This window comes from Pinus tabuliformis, chromosome 3_1 (assembly GCF_031772625.1).
Source record: "Pinus tabuliformis cultivar Carrire ecotype Pingquan chromosome 3_1, CPIR1, whole genome shotgun sequence".
In the NCBI taxonomy this organism is placed as follows: Eukaryota; Viridiplantae; Streptophyta; class Pinopsida; order Pinales; family Pinaceae; genus Pinus; species Pinus tabuliformis.
The window spans coordinates 265,774,723-265,792,791 of NC_142301.1; the positions used below are offsets into that span (position 1 = coordinate 265,774,723).

Genomic DNA, 18,069 nt, shown 5'->3' on the forward strand with positions numbered 1-18,069 from the left:
ACAGATGTAGCAGTGGCAGTGGCAGAACCATGGGCAGCAGTACAGGAGGTAGCAATGTAGAGGATGGTGGGCAAGAAGGCCTAGCATCAGCACAAGTACCGATGCCGGATGATCAGAGTAATACTCAGTGAGGGGTATTGCTAGAGCACAGTCCCCGCTAAGAGGGAGTGTTGATTTGAGGTAGTATCGGATGTGCTCTAGCCACGAAATTTGATGGAGAGGTTGGGGAACATGAGATCTCCAATACCCAGAAAGGGTTTGGGCAGATTCTAAACAGATCAGAAGATATTAAAATAATTAATATTTTTAATGGAGTCCCTAAGTCTAAACTTGGGGAAAATAAAATATTTTTGTGTATTAATATGAATCTGTGTTAGAGTGGTCCAAAAGACATGAATCAAGCCAAATCTAATCTTAGCCATTGATTAGGGACTTAATCTTGGCCGTTGAGATGTCAACAGGAAAAGTATAAGAGGAGGCTTGAGGGTCACTTGGAGAGAACACCAGATTATCAGTCATTTTATTCTCTAAAGTAGAGTTTTCCAAGAGAGATAGAATCAGTGATCGGGAGAACAGCTGAGGGGCATTGAGTACAGAGAAACAAAGAAGGCAGAGATTGTGTCGGGAGAGCAGCATAGAAGCCAAGGAGGGTGACGCACAGCCAGCAAGGGCTCACGCAGGGCCACATAGAGGCATCCAAGTGCTGCGCAGAGCACCAGAGGGGCCAGCGTAGCTGACGCAAAGGCTCCCAAGCTGACGCAGGGCCTTCTGGGGCTAACACAAGCCAAGAAAGGCTGACGCAGGGCCAGCGTGAGACAAAGAGGGACTGACACAGTCCAGATTGGGCAGACGCTGGGGTTGCAGGAGCAATTTTGTGCTGAGGAGCTACTGGAAGGGTTTTCTGAGGTTTCAATCAGGTGATTTCTCTCAAACTATGAGGTATAGCTGCCAAGGAAATTCTCTGTTGGGTAGGCCAGTTACGGCACCCAGATTTTACTTAGGTATTGCTTAATAAGAAAACCCATAAATCGTTGCACTGATTTTCCTGCATTGGGTTTTTCTGGAGACATTGGTCCAAAAATAATGGTGTCATGTGGTGTGTTTGTTCTTGTTTCTTTTAGTTGTTGATTTGTAATATGTTGAACATGCACTTGTGTTTGTTTTCAGTATTTACTGTGTAAATAACTTGTTAAAGAAAAATAACAAGTAGGTAGGAATAAATCAGAAAAAGTGCATGAAGGGTTTCTAAGTTAAGTAAACTTAGAAACTTCAACATAGCTAATAAAAGGGAAGCTCTCACTTGGGTATATAACATATAGGAGGGAGCAATCGTGGTGCATGAGGTGCCTTGATTTTTCCACCCTTCTTTATATGCCTTTTTCCTTTTATGATTTTTCTTTGATTAGTTGCTCGGGCCTGAAGGGATAAGAGCATGATGTGTAAGGTAAAGCAGTGGATTTCCCACCAAAGATGGGGACAATCATGGGTTCCTAAATGATAAAGGAGGCTCATCTAGGGCCTATAGGAACCAGGGTGATGGCCATGATTATGGGGTAGAGCTCATGTATTGGCTTTTTCCCACATGCTAAATGTGTTTGTCTCGGTCATCTTTTGAATTTTGTGGTACATTTTCCTGTTGAATGTGGCTAATTATGCTTTTTACCTTTCTTTTCAGCTGCATCAACCTTCGGGGCATCATTTTAGGCCTGACCCAAGGCATGGATAAGGGGAGGGGGAAGGCTAACCCTATGTGGACCCAGTGGAGGAATGTGGACCCAGGTGGGAAAAATGATGAATAAGGTTATAATGAGTGGAAGGGGAGTGATATGTGTGGATGAGGGAGCGAGACCAAGCAATCAAAATCAAAGTTTCCCATGTAGTACCATCCCTAGAGCCCAAAAGTCAATAGAGATCCCACGGGACTAGGGTCCAAGGTTAACATCCAAAAGAGGTCTAGTGGACGAGCATGGACCTAGCCCACTCTTTCTGTTGAATCCCCCATTAATCAATGCCCAAAAGTACCCATGATAACCAAACCACAATACTCAATTACCAAATGACACGGCATACCTTTAGGTTCGAGAGGCCCACCTTCAAACATACGATCATGACAGATGGGTGAGGAACCACATGGCTGGCTCAGGTGGTGGAGAAATGGCACAATGAGCTAGTTGGTGGCTGCAAGGGGCTGCTGGCTTCCGGCTCAGGACCAACTCAGAGAAAAAAATTCTCCTAGGGATATCACCCACAAAATGGTGGGTAACAAGATATATTTTTTTTTAACTAGTGACAAAACTGAGAAGACAAAACAAAGCTTATGCAGTCGCCAGTAGGAACGAATTCTCAACTCCCATGGAGTGACTCCACTTACACATCATGATATTTTGATTAGTTTATGGAAACCCTGTGCAGTTCTTTATGGGAACTCTCAGCATTTCAGACTATACTAACCTAGTCCATCATCAGGAGATATTCATGCATGATACTGAAAAAAAGTGAGAGCAAAGGAATTATATTAATGTCCACAACAGTCACATACTCCACTTACACATACGATATTTTGATTAGCTTATGGAAACCCTGTCCAGTTCTTTATGGGAACTCTCAACATTTCAGACTATACTAGCCTAGTCCATCATCAGAAGATATTCATGCATGATACTGAAAAAAAGTGAGAGCAAAGGAATTATATTAATGTCCACAACAGTCACACAAGATCGAGGCTTTTGTGCAACTGGACATACGTGTCAAAAATGTCAACATTGGAGAATATAAAGATTGAAGTACAAAGCATTTCAAAATGGCATGTGAATGATGTTAGTTCATTAAACATTTAATGTGCCATATTCATCATTTATGCCCCAATGCCTCCTAGATAACAAATACAAGGAAATACGAGAAATCTACTGAGAGAGAGAAACAGACCTTCCGAGCAGTCTGCCATCGTTCAGTTTCAAGGGAAATTGGAGCTCCAAGGAAAACTACCCTTTCCACAATGCTCGCTGTGAAAAAAAACAGTAAAATTAAGAAACTTCATCATCATATTATTGCAGCGAATTTGGGCATGGAATTGCAGATGTTAGCCTGTACCCTCAATCTATACCTACTATCATGTGACCTACCACTTTCCTCTTTTTTGGACAACTCCTCCAAACATCTGAATATGGTGCGTGCTCCCAATGAAAATCCAATCAGGGTCACAGGCCTGTTGCATGTCAAACAGAACAACAATTATGCAAGGCATAATCGATAACAATCTTTGAATAGCAAGTTTTCTCAATGCTTGTGAAACTAGTGTGTTGACAGTTGAAGACCTGTTCCCCTGCAACTCCTTCAACAACACTTCAGCAAGAAGTACTCCTGCTTTGTCTGATCTGAAACATTACAAAGGTATAATACCTTTTGAATTATTGTGCAAAGATCTGAAAATTGGTTATACCCAAAAGGTAAGAAGAATATAAAGATGCTTACTTATGTGTGAAATTGACTTTAACAAGAAACTTCAAATTTCAATTCCGCCTAACAGAGGCTTCTTATTATTCATAAGTAGCTTAGTGGATATAAAGTTTTAACTTTGATTGAATGGGTGAGACTTGGACCTGGAATGGATACCCCGCACAAATTAGGTGCCCATGTACTAGCATGGCTTGGGAGATAAGGGATGCATTCAGGAATATACAAACCTGTCCACCGCTATTGTCCATTTGCTATCTATGAAACTTGTTGCAGAAAGCAATGCAGTAGGCCAAGCCAAGGCAGCCACAAGTGTGCTTAGTACCGTTAACATTGCACCTTGCTTCATTAATTCTGTTGTAATACCTGCCAATAAAATTATAATTATGTTACTAACAAACCTGGAAAATTATATTACTACTTGTCACAAGTCTGTGCATTTGATCTTTAGCCAGTGCTGATAATTTACTTGATGTTAGCGAGTCCTGTATTGCTGTGCTAACTGCAATCAAATTTTTTGATTCCCACCTAAGTGCATATCTGTACAAGGCAGACACAAATATTTATGAATGTTCATTGATAGTGAAAAGGGGACAAAAAGAGTAGTAAAAGATAAAGTACGAAGTTACAGCAATGCTTAATGCTATAGAAATTTTCAAATTAAAATTGTTTTTTTCAGATTTTAATGCAAAACAGAAATCTCATCTCTTTGACTAAAGGTTTTCCAGATCTTTTCAGCCTTAGGGCTGTTAGGAAATAGAATATAAAACAGCAGCCAAAAGAATACAATATTTAAGTTTCTAACAGTCCAAACTTTTAGGCAATTTGAGGAGAAAAGATACCAAACTATCTTGATAAGTTTCATCCCTCTAGGGAAACTTATCACACATAAACCAGATCTGAAAACTCACTTTTACAGAAGTTATAACTTATAACGGCCCTTTACTTCTTCAGTTATGATCTCAAATCACTTAACAGAGTTGCCCTTTACTTATGTCAAATCAGCAAAACATATATAGCTCTATATTACAATCCATGAAAAACATACATGGCTGGAAATCAAATATGCAATTTACACAAGTTGTGGACCACTGAAAACTTCATTAATATACACAAATATGCAATTTACACAAGTTGTGGACCACTGAAAACTTCATTTATATCTAGTTTACCATTGGACCCTTTGATTTAAACAATTATTATTAAATAAATACACAGTTACCTATTGTAACTAGTATAATAGTAATTTAATACTATTTATTTGTATTTAAATTTTAAATAATCTGGGGATAATAATAAATATAGGTTATTTAATAAATATGAAGATATAATGACCATTATATTTAAACAATAAATTTATTATATTATTCAATTAATAATAAATTATATGCTTCTATTAATAATAAAATCAGGGGTTTGACTTTGATCCTCAGGTCAAAATTAGCCGTTGCAGCAATATAGCCATTGGAGTCTCTACACACTCTATTTAATCAAGCTAAGCCAGATTAGTTCTTCAACTTTTCCTGACGATGAACCACACTGGTTGGTTCGAAACGCGTCGACAAAAGATTGATTATGTGATTTTGCCGAAGATTATCTAGACAATGTTATGGATCACAGAAGTCTAAATTCCTTAATACACAAGAGTTATTGTAAATTTGTACTTATCATATCCTTATCACAAGGTTAGTCCTATCCACTAGCTCTCCAACAACCTAGCTAGCAGAAACAATGAAAACCCTAGCACAACCAAGGAGCTCCAACATGCACAAGTCATTCAAACAAGTCCCCCAAGCAAGATGTCCACTTCTTTTCTTCTTCACCAAATACACCTATAGCTTAATCTTAAAACCCTAAACTCAAATCTCCAAGGGATTAAACCCTAACCCTAGACTTCAAGATGCTCTAAGAAGATCATGAAACTGTAATGTCCCGAAATTTTGGATTACCTGGTGAGGTGGTTAGGAGGGTTTTCCATAGCTTGTGTCTGCCTAGTCATAGGAGCGGGATTACTCCATTGGTGGGCCCAAAGGTTTTTTGAGGAGTTTATGGTTCTGATTGGAATCGCTTACCATATTTCATCATTGGGATCAATTCTGCATGGTTTTCCCCTGGTTCCATTGCATTATGAGGATTTCATTAAAATGGTGTTATTAACAGCGATATTTTAATTATTACACATAAGGTGTTGTTTCGGGTTGATTACTTGGAGAAACACCTTAGTGCAATAGGTCCAAGGAATCGGGGAGAAAATATCTATAGGGCGGGATGATAAAAGGGGGCTTTGGGTGGCCAGTGTGACCACAGAGGCAAATTAAGCATTTTTTGGCATTAAAAGTGACTTTAATTAGTTTATAAAAGTCACTTTCTTAAATAAAGAAAGGAAAAGTTCTTTTAAATATTTTATTTGGAGGGAAAAGGTAAATGAGTTATAAAAATGGAAATGAGGGAGTCTCTCCTCATTCTTTCACTTGCATTTTGAGAAAATCAGCTCTTTGAGAGTTTTGGAGAAGCAACTTAGCATTTGAGAAACCCTAGCTTCCATAGCTAGCTTCAATGTTGAGACTAGACAGTCTAGTTGGTCCAAAGAGTGAAATCACTTAGATTTCACCGTTGCGCTTCAAAGGAGAAAATGATTCTCTGAAGAAAATGGAGGAAATGGGATTTTATCAACTAATTGTTTACTCTAACTTCAAGTTCTTCATTCATCTTGCAAGTTGAGTTTACACATTGAGTTTGGGGGACGAGTTTTTTGCTTGAGGGGTTGAGTTCCTCCATTTATTTGTGGGATAAATCATTCCCTTGTTGGGGCCGAGATTCCTTGAGGAAAGAGGTCGAGCTTCTCTTGTTTTAAAGTATTGAATTTTTGTGCTTGGCTCAGAATGAGCTATTCAGTTTAAAGGGCTGAGTTGCAATAGCTTTGGCTGAGTTCACTGGTTCTTGGGGTCGTCCTTCTCACTTTGGAAAAGAGGACATGTTTCTCCTCTCTTTATTGGTTGAATCCATCACATTAAGGGCTGAACTCCATTCTATATTGGCCGCACACATTAAATATGGCTGAGTACTGTGTATCCATGCTTGGGGCTGATTTTAGTATTTGGCTATGAGCCAAGTCTATCATACTGTGTTGAATGTTAGCTGAAAATGTTGTAGATCTAACCCAAAAGTATATGATAATAGAAGTAAACCCAAGAAATAACAAGATAGAAATAGATGGAAATGGTTCTTTATTATCAAACCCTTAAGGTAGATCTGTATTCTTTGTGGAAAAATAGCCGATTTCAAAAAAAAAAATCAGTTGAATCGGAGTCCGGATGAAGGAGATATCGCTGATCCAAAAATCAGTGGTGTTGTAGACAATTTTTCGGGGCAGCGAGTTTGCGGCACAGATCTGGACGTCCTGGTGTAAGATCTGCAAAATATAATTGTAGATCTGGATTCTATGTGAAAAAATAGCCGATTTCAAAAAAAAACAGTCGAATCGGAGTCCGGATGAGGGAGATATCGCTGATTTAAAATCAGCTCTTTTTGCAGAAATTTTGGTGACGGCGGGAGAGTTGCAGCGCAGATCTAGAATTCTAGTGCCTGGATCAAGATTTCTATCACATGGGTAGATGCAAAATGATTGTTCCATTTCTAAAAATAGGTCATAATAGGGATTCTAAGCAATATTGACTAAACTGTGACAATTTCAAATTTTCGCCAAGTAAGCGAATTTTTTCTCAAACCCTCTTCATGGCGATTCTATATTTTACAGGAAAAGATGATGGTCCTACTATTGAAGAAGTCATAAAAGATTTTAAGAAAAACCATCCGAAATATTGGAAAAGTTTCTTATGGCTTAATTTGAAAGAAGAGGCTGCCATATGGTGGAACTCACTTGGCATCCAACAGTTGTCCAAATATTCGGATGAAGAATTTGAAAAACTCCTTATGGACAAATGGTCTCGTGCTAGAAAAAAGAATGAGACATGTAAAGGGTTATTTTCTACTGGTGTCTCTTTATTGCAGGTTCATGGATTGATTCAGAAGGAGAAAATTATTGTGTCTATAAATCCGAGTTGCAAGCAAAATCTCATAAATGTCAACTTGGCAAAAAATTATAAGTGCTAGCAAAACACATTGAAAATACACAGGTTGATGATGAGGATGTTCAAGTTTATAAGGATTTGAAGCTTTCTATGGATAAGTATGTGTTGCATGGTGATTTTTATACTTCAGATATGGATAACATGGATGTTGTTTTGGGATATCCTTGGATGGAATCCGTGGGTACTATTAATATTAATGTGCAGAAGAAATTCCTGAAGCTCTGGTATAAAAAGAAGAAAATTACAGTGCATGATATTTCCATTAAGACCCAAGCAGAGACTATGGAGGCAGAAGCACAAAGCTCTAATGACACTTACACATCAGATGATGAGCAGTTGATGGTCAACAATCAAACACAAACAGAGGCTGAAGCAGAAAAGGTTACAGGTGCTGACACATCAGATGAGGGCTCAGTGGTTGAAGTAATATTGGAAGATAAGGCACCACAACATGCACCAGATACCAGTCAGGCTCCAGTAAGGGGTGAATTAAAGAAAAAGACATCGTGGGTTAAAACTTCAACATATCATCACCCACATCACCCCGCAAGACAACCATCAAGATGGAAACCAAATAGTCACATGACGAATAGCGAGGAGAGAAGATCCACCCACTACACATCAACACAGAAGAGCTGCCACGGTCAACTTCCATCTCAAGCGAGCGAGGCACCAGCGAGATCGAGGGTTCACCTTTCTCTTGGATGGCTAGATGCACGTGCATGGTATCAGTGGACTACTCTTTTGAGTAGATCTTATTATTTGTGTTCTTCCCATGTTTCGGGGACGAAACATGCTTAGGGGGGTGGAATGTTATATACCTAAAGGGGATAATATGGGGTACCAAGGGAGGTACCCAAGGTAATAATGTAATAATGGGATGGGCCATAGTAATAAATAAGGTGGTTAACCCATATCATGTAAGGGACCACAAGTAGTTAATAATAATGTAATGGGCCCATGGTATTAGTTGATGGTATGAGAGAACCATGGTAATGACCATTTCTATCATACAAAATTAGATTTTGCAGATGGGCCCAAGAAAGTAGCTCTGATACCACTTGTTATAGCTCTGATACCACTTGTTATAGTTCTGATACCACTTGTTGTAGATCTAACCCAAAAGTATATGATAATAGAAGTAAATCCAAGAAATAACAAGATAGAAATGGTTCTTTATTATCAAACCCTTAAGGTAGAACATTCACTCCTTAAGGAAGAAGAACACTCCACAAGCCATATGCCTGTTCATACAATAATCCTTCACTATCTCCATGTGGAGTCTCTAGCCTCTATATAGGCCTCATACATACAATACCATGGTTCCCTCATACCTTCAACTAATACCATGGGCCCATTACATTATTATTAACTACTTGTGGTCCCTTACATGATATGGGTTAACCACCTTATTTATTACTATGGGCCATCCCATTATTACATTATTACCTTGGGTACCTCCCTTGGTACCCCATATTATCCCCCCTAGGTATATAACAGAAAAGAACCAAGTTCAGAGGCTGAAGTTTACAATGGCTGTGCTGAAGGTGTATTGGCTAAAGGGACCATGAGTTCCTCATTAATGGACTGAGATATAATTGGATATTTAGTGTTGGTCCTCTATATTACTTGCTGGACGTACCTGGAAGTTTAAATGGGATATATTTATGTGTTATTACCGCTGGAAGGTATCCTATACTACTTATATTATTATTCACATTCTGAAAGTGACTTCTACACAGTCATCTATTCTTTTCTACTCACTGGTATCTCTTATATTGTTCCTTATTTACCAGTGGCATATGCATTATCAGTGGTATGTGTGATTTCAAATCTTTACGCAAAGCAAATACTACATGTTCAAAGCTTGTTATTATGTTTGTGCAACATGTCAATGCTATATTGAAGTTCACTTGGCATATGTATTCACTGAACATGCTCATTTGAAAATTAAAACACCAAAAAGTCACCTACAGCATTCCGTACACAAACTGTTTTGTAAAAATTCCACAGTGAACCAAACAACATATACTCAAAACTTTTTTGGCTTTTTCAAGACATATAGAGGGGGGAATCTTACAGTGGTATTAGATCATGTTCTTGAACCAGGGTTGTGGGGAAGTGGCCCCCCCCTTTGAATCTGCGCCTGAAGCATGCTCCCAATGGGAGCGACCTAGAAGCGCAATCCCGAAATTCGCTCCCGCAACGAGCGAATTTCGGGAGTGTGCTCCCAGTGGGAGCGAATTGGGAGCGACCTAGAAGCGCAATACGCTCCCACAAAAAAGAAAATCCGCTCCCTGGCTTTTTCGAAAAAAATATTCACAAAGATGTTCCACACGCAAAGTTTTTCCAAAGAAACAAGGGTTTTTGAGTGGGACAGCTTAATATTCAAGCATATGGCCCTAATATTCATATGAAATTCATGGTAATGTTTAAGAATCATTCATTTTTGTCCTTTTACTTAAATTTTGAAAATTACCATGAAATGACTCTAGATACTCCGGATATTTGAGAGTGGTTCCGACCTCATTGGCTTTCATATGGTGAAAGCAGAATTTTAGATCTCACTCAAAATCCAGCAGACTTATAGCTTTTCAGGATTTCAGGATTGGGGGGATCGCAATGTTTGCATTGGATTTTGTCATATACTAGGGTATGGAACTCATATTTAATCAAGAGCACCAAGCCCTCTATGTACCTTGATGTTAGTGGCATTGGTTGTCAAACTCCTCTATCATGACCCTACTAAAAATGTACCCATCACTCAAACAAAATCTTGACTTGACATGCTACGTTTTTTCAATCGTATGTTAATGCTTAGAGGGTGATATTAATGACAAAGATCCCAAGATAGCTAATGATTTTGATGATATGTAGGTATTTGTTGTAGCACGACTTTTTTGGATGCTAGAGGCCATCTAGATCCTATTTGTTGATGTATTTTCGATTCAGAGATGGATTGCACTCGATGCTATTTGGGTTGTGCACCCTTACGTGCTATATAAATGAGAACTTGTAACTTGTGGACATGTGGTTGATGAAGATTATAACTTCTAGATGATTGATGTTATATGGTTTAATCCATGTTTTTATGTTGTTTATATATAGTTCATCATTCATAACGCTTTTGTTGACATATATGCATCAAAATACAAAAAATATATATATAGTATAAAAAAATTCACTCCCAATTCGCTCTTGACACAGGAGCTTTTGAAAATGTCACTCCCTACTCCTGCACCCAAGCAACCTTGTCTTGGATAGTTGTTGGGTTCAAAGGGAAGATTATAACAAGGGAAAAATGATTCCAAGTCAAGAAGAATAGTTTGCCCAAAAATTTGAAAATTATGACAAAACCTTTGCAAAGTTGATAGAGCACATGGCAACATAGGTGACGTCAAAGGCAGTAAATAGAAAAAGGAATAGCAAATCCAAAGATGAAAATGTAGCCAAGGACCAGGGACCAAGGATTGAAGATGAAAACCATAACCAAACCTTCCAATATGAATTGAGAAAAGTCAAACCTGTTGAAAATGAAGTTATCACAGATTCTCCCCCAAGGTTACTTGGAAGCGGGAGTGGGAGCAGGGAGTGGGAGCGAAAGTGGAAGCGGGGAGCAACATTTTCAAAAGCTCCTGGTTTGGGAGCGAATTGGGAGCAAATTTTTATATCATATATATTTTATATATTTTGATGCATATATGTCAACAAAAGCATGTAGAATGATGAATTAGATATAAAAATAATAAAAACATGGATTACATCATATAACATTAATCATATAGAAGTTATAATCTTCATCAACCACGTCCACAAGTTACAAGTTCTCATTTATATAGCATGTAAGGGTGCACATAACCAAAATAGCACCATGCGTAATCCATCTCTGAACTGAAAATACATCAACAAATAGGTTCTAGATGGCCTCTAGCATCCAAAAATATCATGCTACAACAAAAAGCTACATATCATCAAAATCATTGCTTATCTTGGGATCTTTGTCATTAATATCACCCTCTAAGCAATTAACATAAGATAGAAAAAATGTAGCATGTCAAGTCAATATTTTGATTGACTGATAGGTAAATTTTTAGTAGGGTCATGATACAGGAGTTCGACAATCAATGTCACTAACATGAAGGTACATAGAAGCCTTGGTGCTCTCGATTAAATAGGAGTCCCATACCTGTTGAAGAATGTAACTAGGTTCAGTCTTCATAAATTATAATGTCATATATTTGTCAAAAGAAATTTTATTAAAAATAAAATGACTTATTAAAGCATGGCTTTCATGCTTGGGTCATCATTTTTAGGTCAAAGCCTCCATCATAGGCTTCTAGGTTTTATATTGAGTCAATAGAGTCATTGTAATTTTTATTAGACCCTTCTTGGGCTTTTGTATCATGTAAAAAGAATTATTTTTTAAATCATATAGGTCATTTAACACGTCCACACCAAGTCGGCCCTATCCCTATGACGTCAGCTTACATTAGGGCAATTAAACCCACAGGATGGCTATATATTGAGAGGCAATTCGATCCATTTGGCACATTCACTCAACATTCGATATACAAGCAAGAGAGTCAGAAAAAGGGTGAAATAGCTGCAGAAGGACAAAGTTTGATGGAAAGGTTCTAAATCTAAGTTTTGGGCTATCTCTCTCTCGCACATGAGAAATTACTAGGCATTTATTCGAGCCGAAATACTATTATTGGAAGGTGGAAGTTCTAGGTCGAAGTTGCTACTAGGAAGTTGTCACTTGGAGGAGAAGGAAGGGTTGACTTGGTGATTAGAGGAAAGGTTTTGCTTTGGTTGTGTAACTACATCTTGTGTCTCTTGTTCTTGTGATCTTCATACACATAATTTGGTAATTGCTTAATAAAACTGAATCGAACAAAGTTCCTTCTCCAGATTAATTACTCCAGAAGACTTGGAATATAGAGATATCCATGAAGATACAAATATTATATATTAAATGTGTAAATAAGAATGATACAAATGAAAGCGAGAGGCTTGCTTATATACCAAGCAGGTGTCTCTTCATGGAGAGTCATGTCTCATTTAGACATGACTTTTCAACCTAATTACTAATTAGTTTATCATTATTTATGATTACTATCATTTACATGATTTCGTATATATTTATTCATAACATTGCCTTCCTCCTCAAAAAGATTTGTCCTCAAAGCTTACTGATGAAAGGCTTGATCTCTTTTTATGTTTCGGATGTCTTCTTGTCTCGGAATTGTCATCTTCATCGAAGCAAGACGATATGATCCTCTAAGTGAAACAAAACTGTCGCACTGAAAAGGGATCAAACCATCCTAGATTAATCTTTTGTGGAATATTCTAATTAGTAGAATTTTGTAACGAATCGTCATCATAGGAATGGATTAAGGTGACATCAATATTTTTTGGAACATCAGTTTGTTGTTTCTGTTCTGAATGGTCCCGATACGTAGCTTGTTTGAGTTGTCTACTCTCATGATTCGGATGTCAATAGGGAACTTTTTTGGTTTGACTTCCCTTATTAAGTGTGGAATTTTTTTTATTTACTTCAGGTGACGATGTTGTTGAATTGGTTACAAAACCTTCACTTGAGATGTTTATCATCTGAACTACAACATCTAAGTGTGTCTTGTCTTCAACTAGTTTTCATTCTTCTTGAGTTATGATATTCATTGGATCGGTATCCGTTCCCTTATCTTCAACTTACACTGCTACGACTGGAGATTTCGATACTTCTTCTTCAGTAAATTGTTCTCGTCTTTTAATGTTTTCTTATTATCTTTAAGTTTCTTAATTTGAGTGAGTAGACTTTGATTATGGTTTCTCAGACATAAAAGTTCTTTGGTTTTTGATTCATCAACCTTATTTTAAATGTTTTGTTTTTTAAGTTTTTCATCTTTTAGATCTGTAATTTGTTCTAATAAATCTTTATTAAGGTTCTTTAAATGCAAGGTTTCCTCTTCTTGTTTTGATAAGTGCTTCTTGATTTCTTTCGTTGTGACCTTAGTCTTCTTCACTTGTGCAAGTAATTTTTCGGCGTGGTCCTTGAGGCGAGAGATTTCTTCATCCTTTTCTATTACTTCCTTATAATGCATATCCACAAGATTTTTATGTTCATGTTGTAATGCTTCCTTGTTTTGCCGAAGTTTGGCTATTTTGCCTTTCTCTTGACCTTCTCGCTGCAATTTCTTGGTACACTGAGTTACATCGTTCTGTAGGAGTGATGATAGGCTTTCAACCTGCAATGTGGATTATGTTTCCTTCATTTCCTTATCAAAATCAACATGTTGTCACTTATATATTGCCATTAACTGTCCTATATCTCTTGCAATTGATTGTTTTTGTGCATCACTTAGAAATTCGACTAAGGTAAAAATTTTGTAACATTTTGTGCATACAACATTTTGATTTCTAAATGATTCATGACAATTAGGATATCTGTCAGGCCAAGGTAACTCCAGAATGAGCAGGAGAGAAAACTGATATACGTTATTCATTAGCTAACTCATATTTATATACATAAATACAACGGATCAGTTCATCTTCCTGATGACTGTCCAGTTCACCCATCCGTTTCGGATTAGGTGTCAACATTCCCCCCCTTAATCTGAAGGGATGTTGGTGAGTCCAAGCATCGTTCTGAATCTTTCAAGTTTTTCTCTTCCAAGCGCTTTGGTGAAGATGTCTGCAATTTGCTCGTTTGTGGAACAATGACGGAGATGGATTGTTTTGGCCTCAACATGATGTCGGATCAGATGATATTTAGTATTGATGTGCTTAGTACGATCATGGAACTTTGGGTTCTTGGCCAACTTTATTGCAGATGTGTTATCAATCATGAGTGGAGTTGATTGTATTTGTTTTACCTGCAAATCTTCAAGAATTTTCCTGAGCCACACAATTTCTTTCGTTGCTTCAGCTGCTGCCACATATTCTGCTTCTGTTGTGGAATCTGCTGGTACTGATTGTTAGCGTGATCTCCAGGAGACAGCTCCTGATCCAAGACTCATAGCATATCCTGAAGTAGATACCCCAGTTTCTTTGTCTCCATCGAAGTCTGAATCAGAGTATCCAATCAAGTTGAAGTCGTCCACCTGTGTATACTTGATTCCAAGGTCTTGAGTTCCCTTCAAGTACCTTAGAACTCTTTTTGCAACAGACAAATGTCTCTCACAAGGCTTTTGCATAAACCTGGAGAGGATTCCAACAGCAAATGAAATGTCTGGTCTGGTAGTAGTGAGGTAGATGAGACTTCCTACAAGCTGTCTATACTTTGTTGCATCCTCAAATTCCTTTCCTTCAATAGATGTGAGCTTCAAGTTTTGTTCCATTGGAGTACAAAGGGGATTGCACTCTGTCATGCCAAATCTGTTTAACAAATCTCCAATGTATTTCTTTTGAGAAAGAAATATGGACCTTGGATGTTGGGTTACTTCAATGCCAAGATAGTAATGAACATAGCCCAAATCAGTCATTTCAAAAAAATTTCCTAATTCTTTCTTTATGGATGCAATATAGCTTTCATTGTTCCCTGTCATTAAAAGATCATCTACATATACCACAAGATATACAACTGTTTTGCCAACTTTCTTGACAAATAAAGTTGCATCATCAAGATCAAAATGATTGAAGTTGAGTTTCAGAAGATGCTCAGTTAGTTTTTCATACCAGGCTCGTGGTGCTTGTTTGAGGCCATACAAGGACTTCACAAGTTTGCATACTTTATGTTCATGTCCTTTCACAGCAAATCCTTCAGGCTGGGACATAAAAACCTTCGCTTTTAGATCTCCATTCAAGAATGCAGTTTTTACATCCATTTGATGGACTTTCCAATCGTTCTGAGCAGCTAGTGCAAAGAGTGTTCGGATGGTGGCCCATTTTGCTGTGGGGGCAAAAGTTTCCTCATAATCGACCCCTTCCTTTTGTGCAAAACCTTTTGCCACAAGCCTAGCTTTGTGCTTGTCAAGTGAGCCATCAGCTTTGTACTTGTTCTTGTAGACCCACTTGCAGCCAATTGGTTTGGTTCCAAATGGAGGATCAACCAGCTTCCAAGTGCCATTCTTTATGAGGGCACCATACTCCTTCTGCATCGCTTCTTTCCATTCATCATGAGAAGCAGCTTCTTTGAAGGAAGTTGGTTCAAAATCTGTAGACAAGTTCAATTCACAATCATAAGTAACATCCATATCAACAGGTGAATTAGAGTTATCTACATCACCTCCATCTTGCCAGTTTGTATTTCTGGTTCCTGTTTTTCCAATTTCATCAGGATGAACACTTTCAAGTGTCTTTGTCAGCCACTTTGGGGGACCTTTCTGAGATGGTCCAGGCTGCTCTGTTGATTGAGTTGGGTCTGAATCAAGATTGAGTCTCCTAATTCTATCAATTACATCACTTAAAGCATCATCTGTAGTTGGAGTGTCATGCAGGGGAGATTGTTCTTCAGAAGAAGATTCCACATGTTGATCTAGTATAGGAATCCCCCCTTCAAGATGTGGAATCTGATTATCAAACTCTTGAAATGATTTCGGTTTTGTGAATCTATCCAAGCGATCAAGTTGCCGCTCAACAACACTGTCAGATTTGGATGATTCAAGAAAAATGACATCTCTAGATAAAACAAACTTTTTATTTACTTCATCATAGAGGCGGTATGCTTTAGATGTGTTTGAATACCCCAGGAAGATACACTTACGACTTCTAGCACCAAGTTTGTTTCTATGTACCTTTGGTATTAAAGCATAACAGGTGGAACCAAAAATCCTGAGATGTTTTACCGAAGGAACATGTCCATACCACAATTCATAAGGAGTCATGTTTCTTATAGCACTAGATGGACATCTATTCTTTATATATGCAGCACATAGAACAGCATCAGCCCAAAACATTGTCTTTACATTTTTGAAGAAAAGCATGGATCGTACCATATTCAAAATTGTTCTGTTCATTCTTTCAGCTACACCATTCTGTTGAGGATTATAAGGCACAGTTGTTTGATGTTTAATCCCATGTTGGCGAAGATAGTGTTCAAATTCATTTGATGTATATTCTTTTCCATTATCAGTGCGAATAGACCCAATATGAGATTGTGCATCATTTTCAATCCATTTATGAAAATTCTTGAATGTTTGAAAAGCATCAGATTTGTTCTTCAATAAATAAACCCAACACATTCTGGTGTAATCATCAATAAATGTCATGATATATTTATTTCCATTTGCAGAAGAAACAGGCATTGGACCACATAAATCTGAATGAATGAGTTCAAGCTTCCTATGTGCTCTTGAATGTGAATCATGAAAAGACTGTTTGCGATGCTTTCCTAGAATGCAAGCATCACATTGCTTATGTTTTCTAGGAATTGTAGGCAAACCAGCAACACCATTTTTCTTCAACAAGCGGAGACTATCATAGTTTAAATGTCCAAATCTAGCATGCCATAATAAACTTGATGGAAGTGTACCTTCTTCATGATGAGAAATATATGAAAAATGTTGTGCATGAGCAGAGGTTCCTTGCAGTTTAAGAAGTCTTTCTTCTTCTATACCCCTCATGACAAGTGAATGGTCAGATGCCTTTCTTACCTCAAGCTTTCCATCAAACATATGAATGGAGTGACCTTGCTAGCGGATGTGGACCAGAGACAGCAAGTTTCTCTTGAGCTGTGGGAGATATAGAACATGATCCAGAAGAAAGTCTGGAAGACCAGGCAGTTTAAGCCTGATTGTGCCAAGCCCTGATGGCTTGATTTTTGACTGATCTGCAAAGTATACTGCTCCATCAACATTGTCAGTGAAATCTTCAAAAAAATCTTTCCTATGAGTCATATGACAGGTTACTCCTGAATCAAGCAACCAGTCATTTTTCGAAGAAGCAAGTGAAGCATTAAACAAGTCTTCATTTACTCCAATGTTACATTGTGCCTCAATATAGTGAGCGGATTCAGGTGCTTTACCTTTGTCTGTGTCATCAGTTTTACCTTTCTGCTGATTTCTTCTCTGCTCAATCTTGTCCCATGGTAGCTTGCATGTAGAAGCATCATGTGATCCATCTCGTTTGCAGCGAATGCAATGCAGATCTGCTTTTTCTGCTTGAGAATGTCTGCCCCCCCTGCCTCTGAAGTATCTTCCTCTTCCTCTTCGTCCACCTCTTCCTCTTGTAGAATCTTGAGCAGGATGCTTTTCTTTATGAGCAAGGCAAACAGTCTCTTCAGAAGATTCAGGGACTGTCTTCTTTCCAAAGGCTTTCTCCCTTTCAGCAAACTTTTTCACAAGAGAGTCAAAGGTTATATCTTTAAGATTTCCATTTGCTTGTAATGACTCAAGATAGTTGGAGTAGGTAGGATAGAGTGCTTTGAGAAAGGCAATAAGAGAGATATCCAGCTCAACCTTAGTGGATTTAATATCATGCATTATAGACTTTATTTCAGATGCAAGAGCAAGAGGATCATTATTTTTCAGTTCAAGAGTGAAGAGTTTAATCATGAGCTGAACAACTTCAAGTGCAGAATGTGTAT

The 18,069-nt window shown here is 37.9% G+C and overlaps 1 protein-coding gene across 1 annotated transcript in view; it reads right to left on the reverse strand.

The window, feature by feature from the left end:
- The window catches only part of LOC149186815 (transmembrane and coiled-coil domain-containing protein STS1-like), a 280,446-nt gene that overhangs the window by 72,290 nt on the left and 190,087 nt on the right, over window positions 1–18,069 (reverse strand). The window contains exons 8-12 of the mRNA XM_089411146.1: window positions 3,923–3,993; window positions 3,684–3,819; window positions 3,315–3,374; window positions 3,123–3,205; window positions 2,926–3,002 (exon numbers count right to left, since the gene is read on the reverse strand). Coding sequence (XP_089267272.1) covers window positions 2,926–3,002; window positions 3,123–3,205; window positions 3,315–3,374; window positions 3,684–3,819; window positions 3,923–3,993 — 427 coding nt within the window. The remainder of the gene's footprint in view (window positions 1–2,925; window positions 3,003–3,122; window positions 3,206–3,314; window positions 3,375–3,683; window positions 3,820–3,922; window positions 3,994–18,069) is intronic.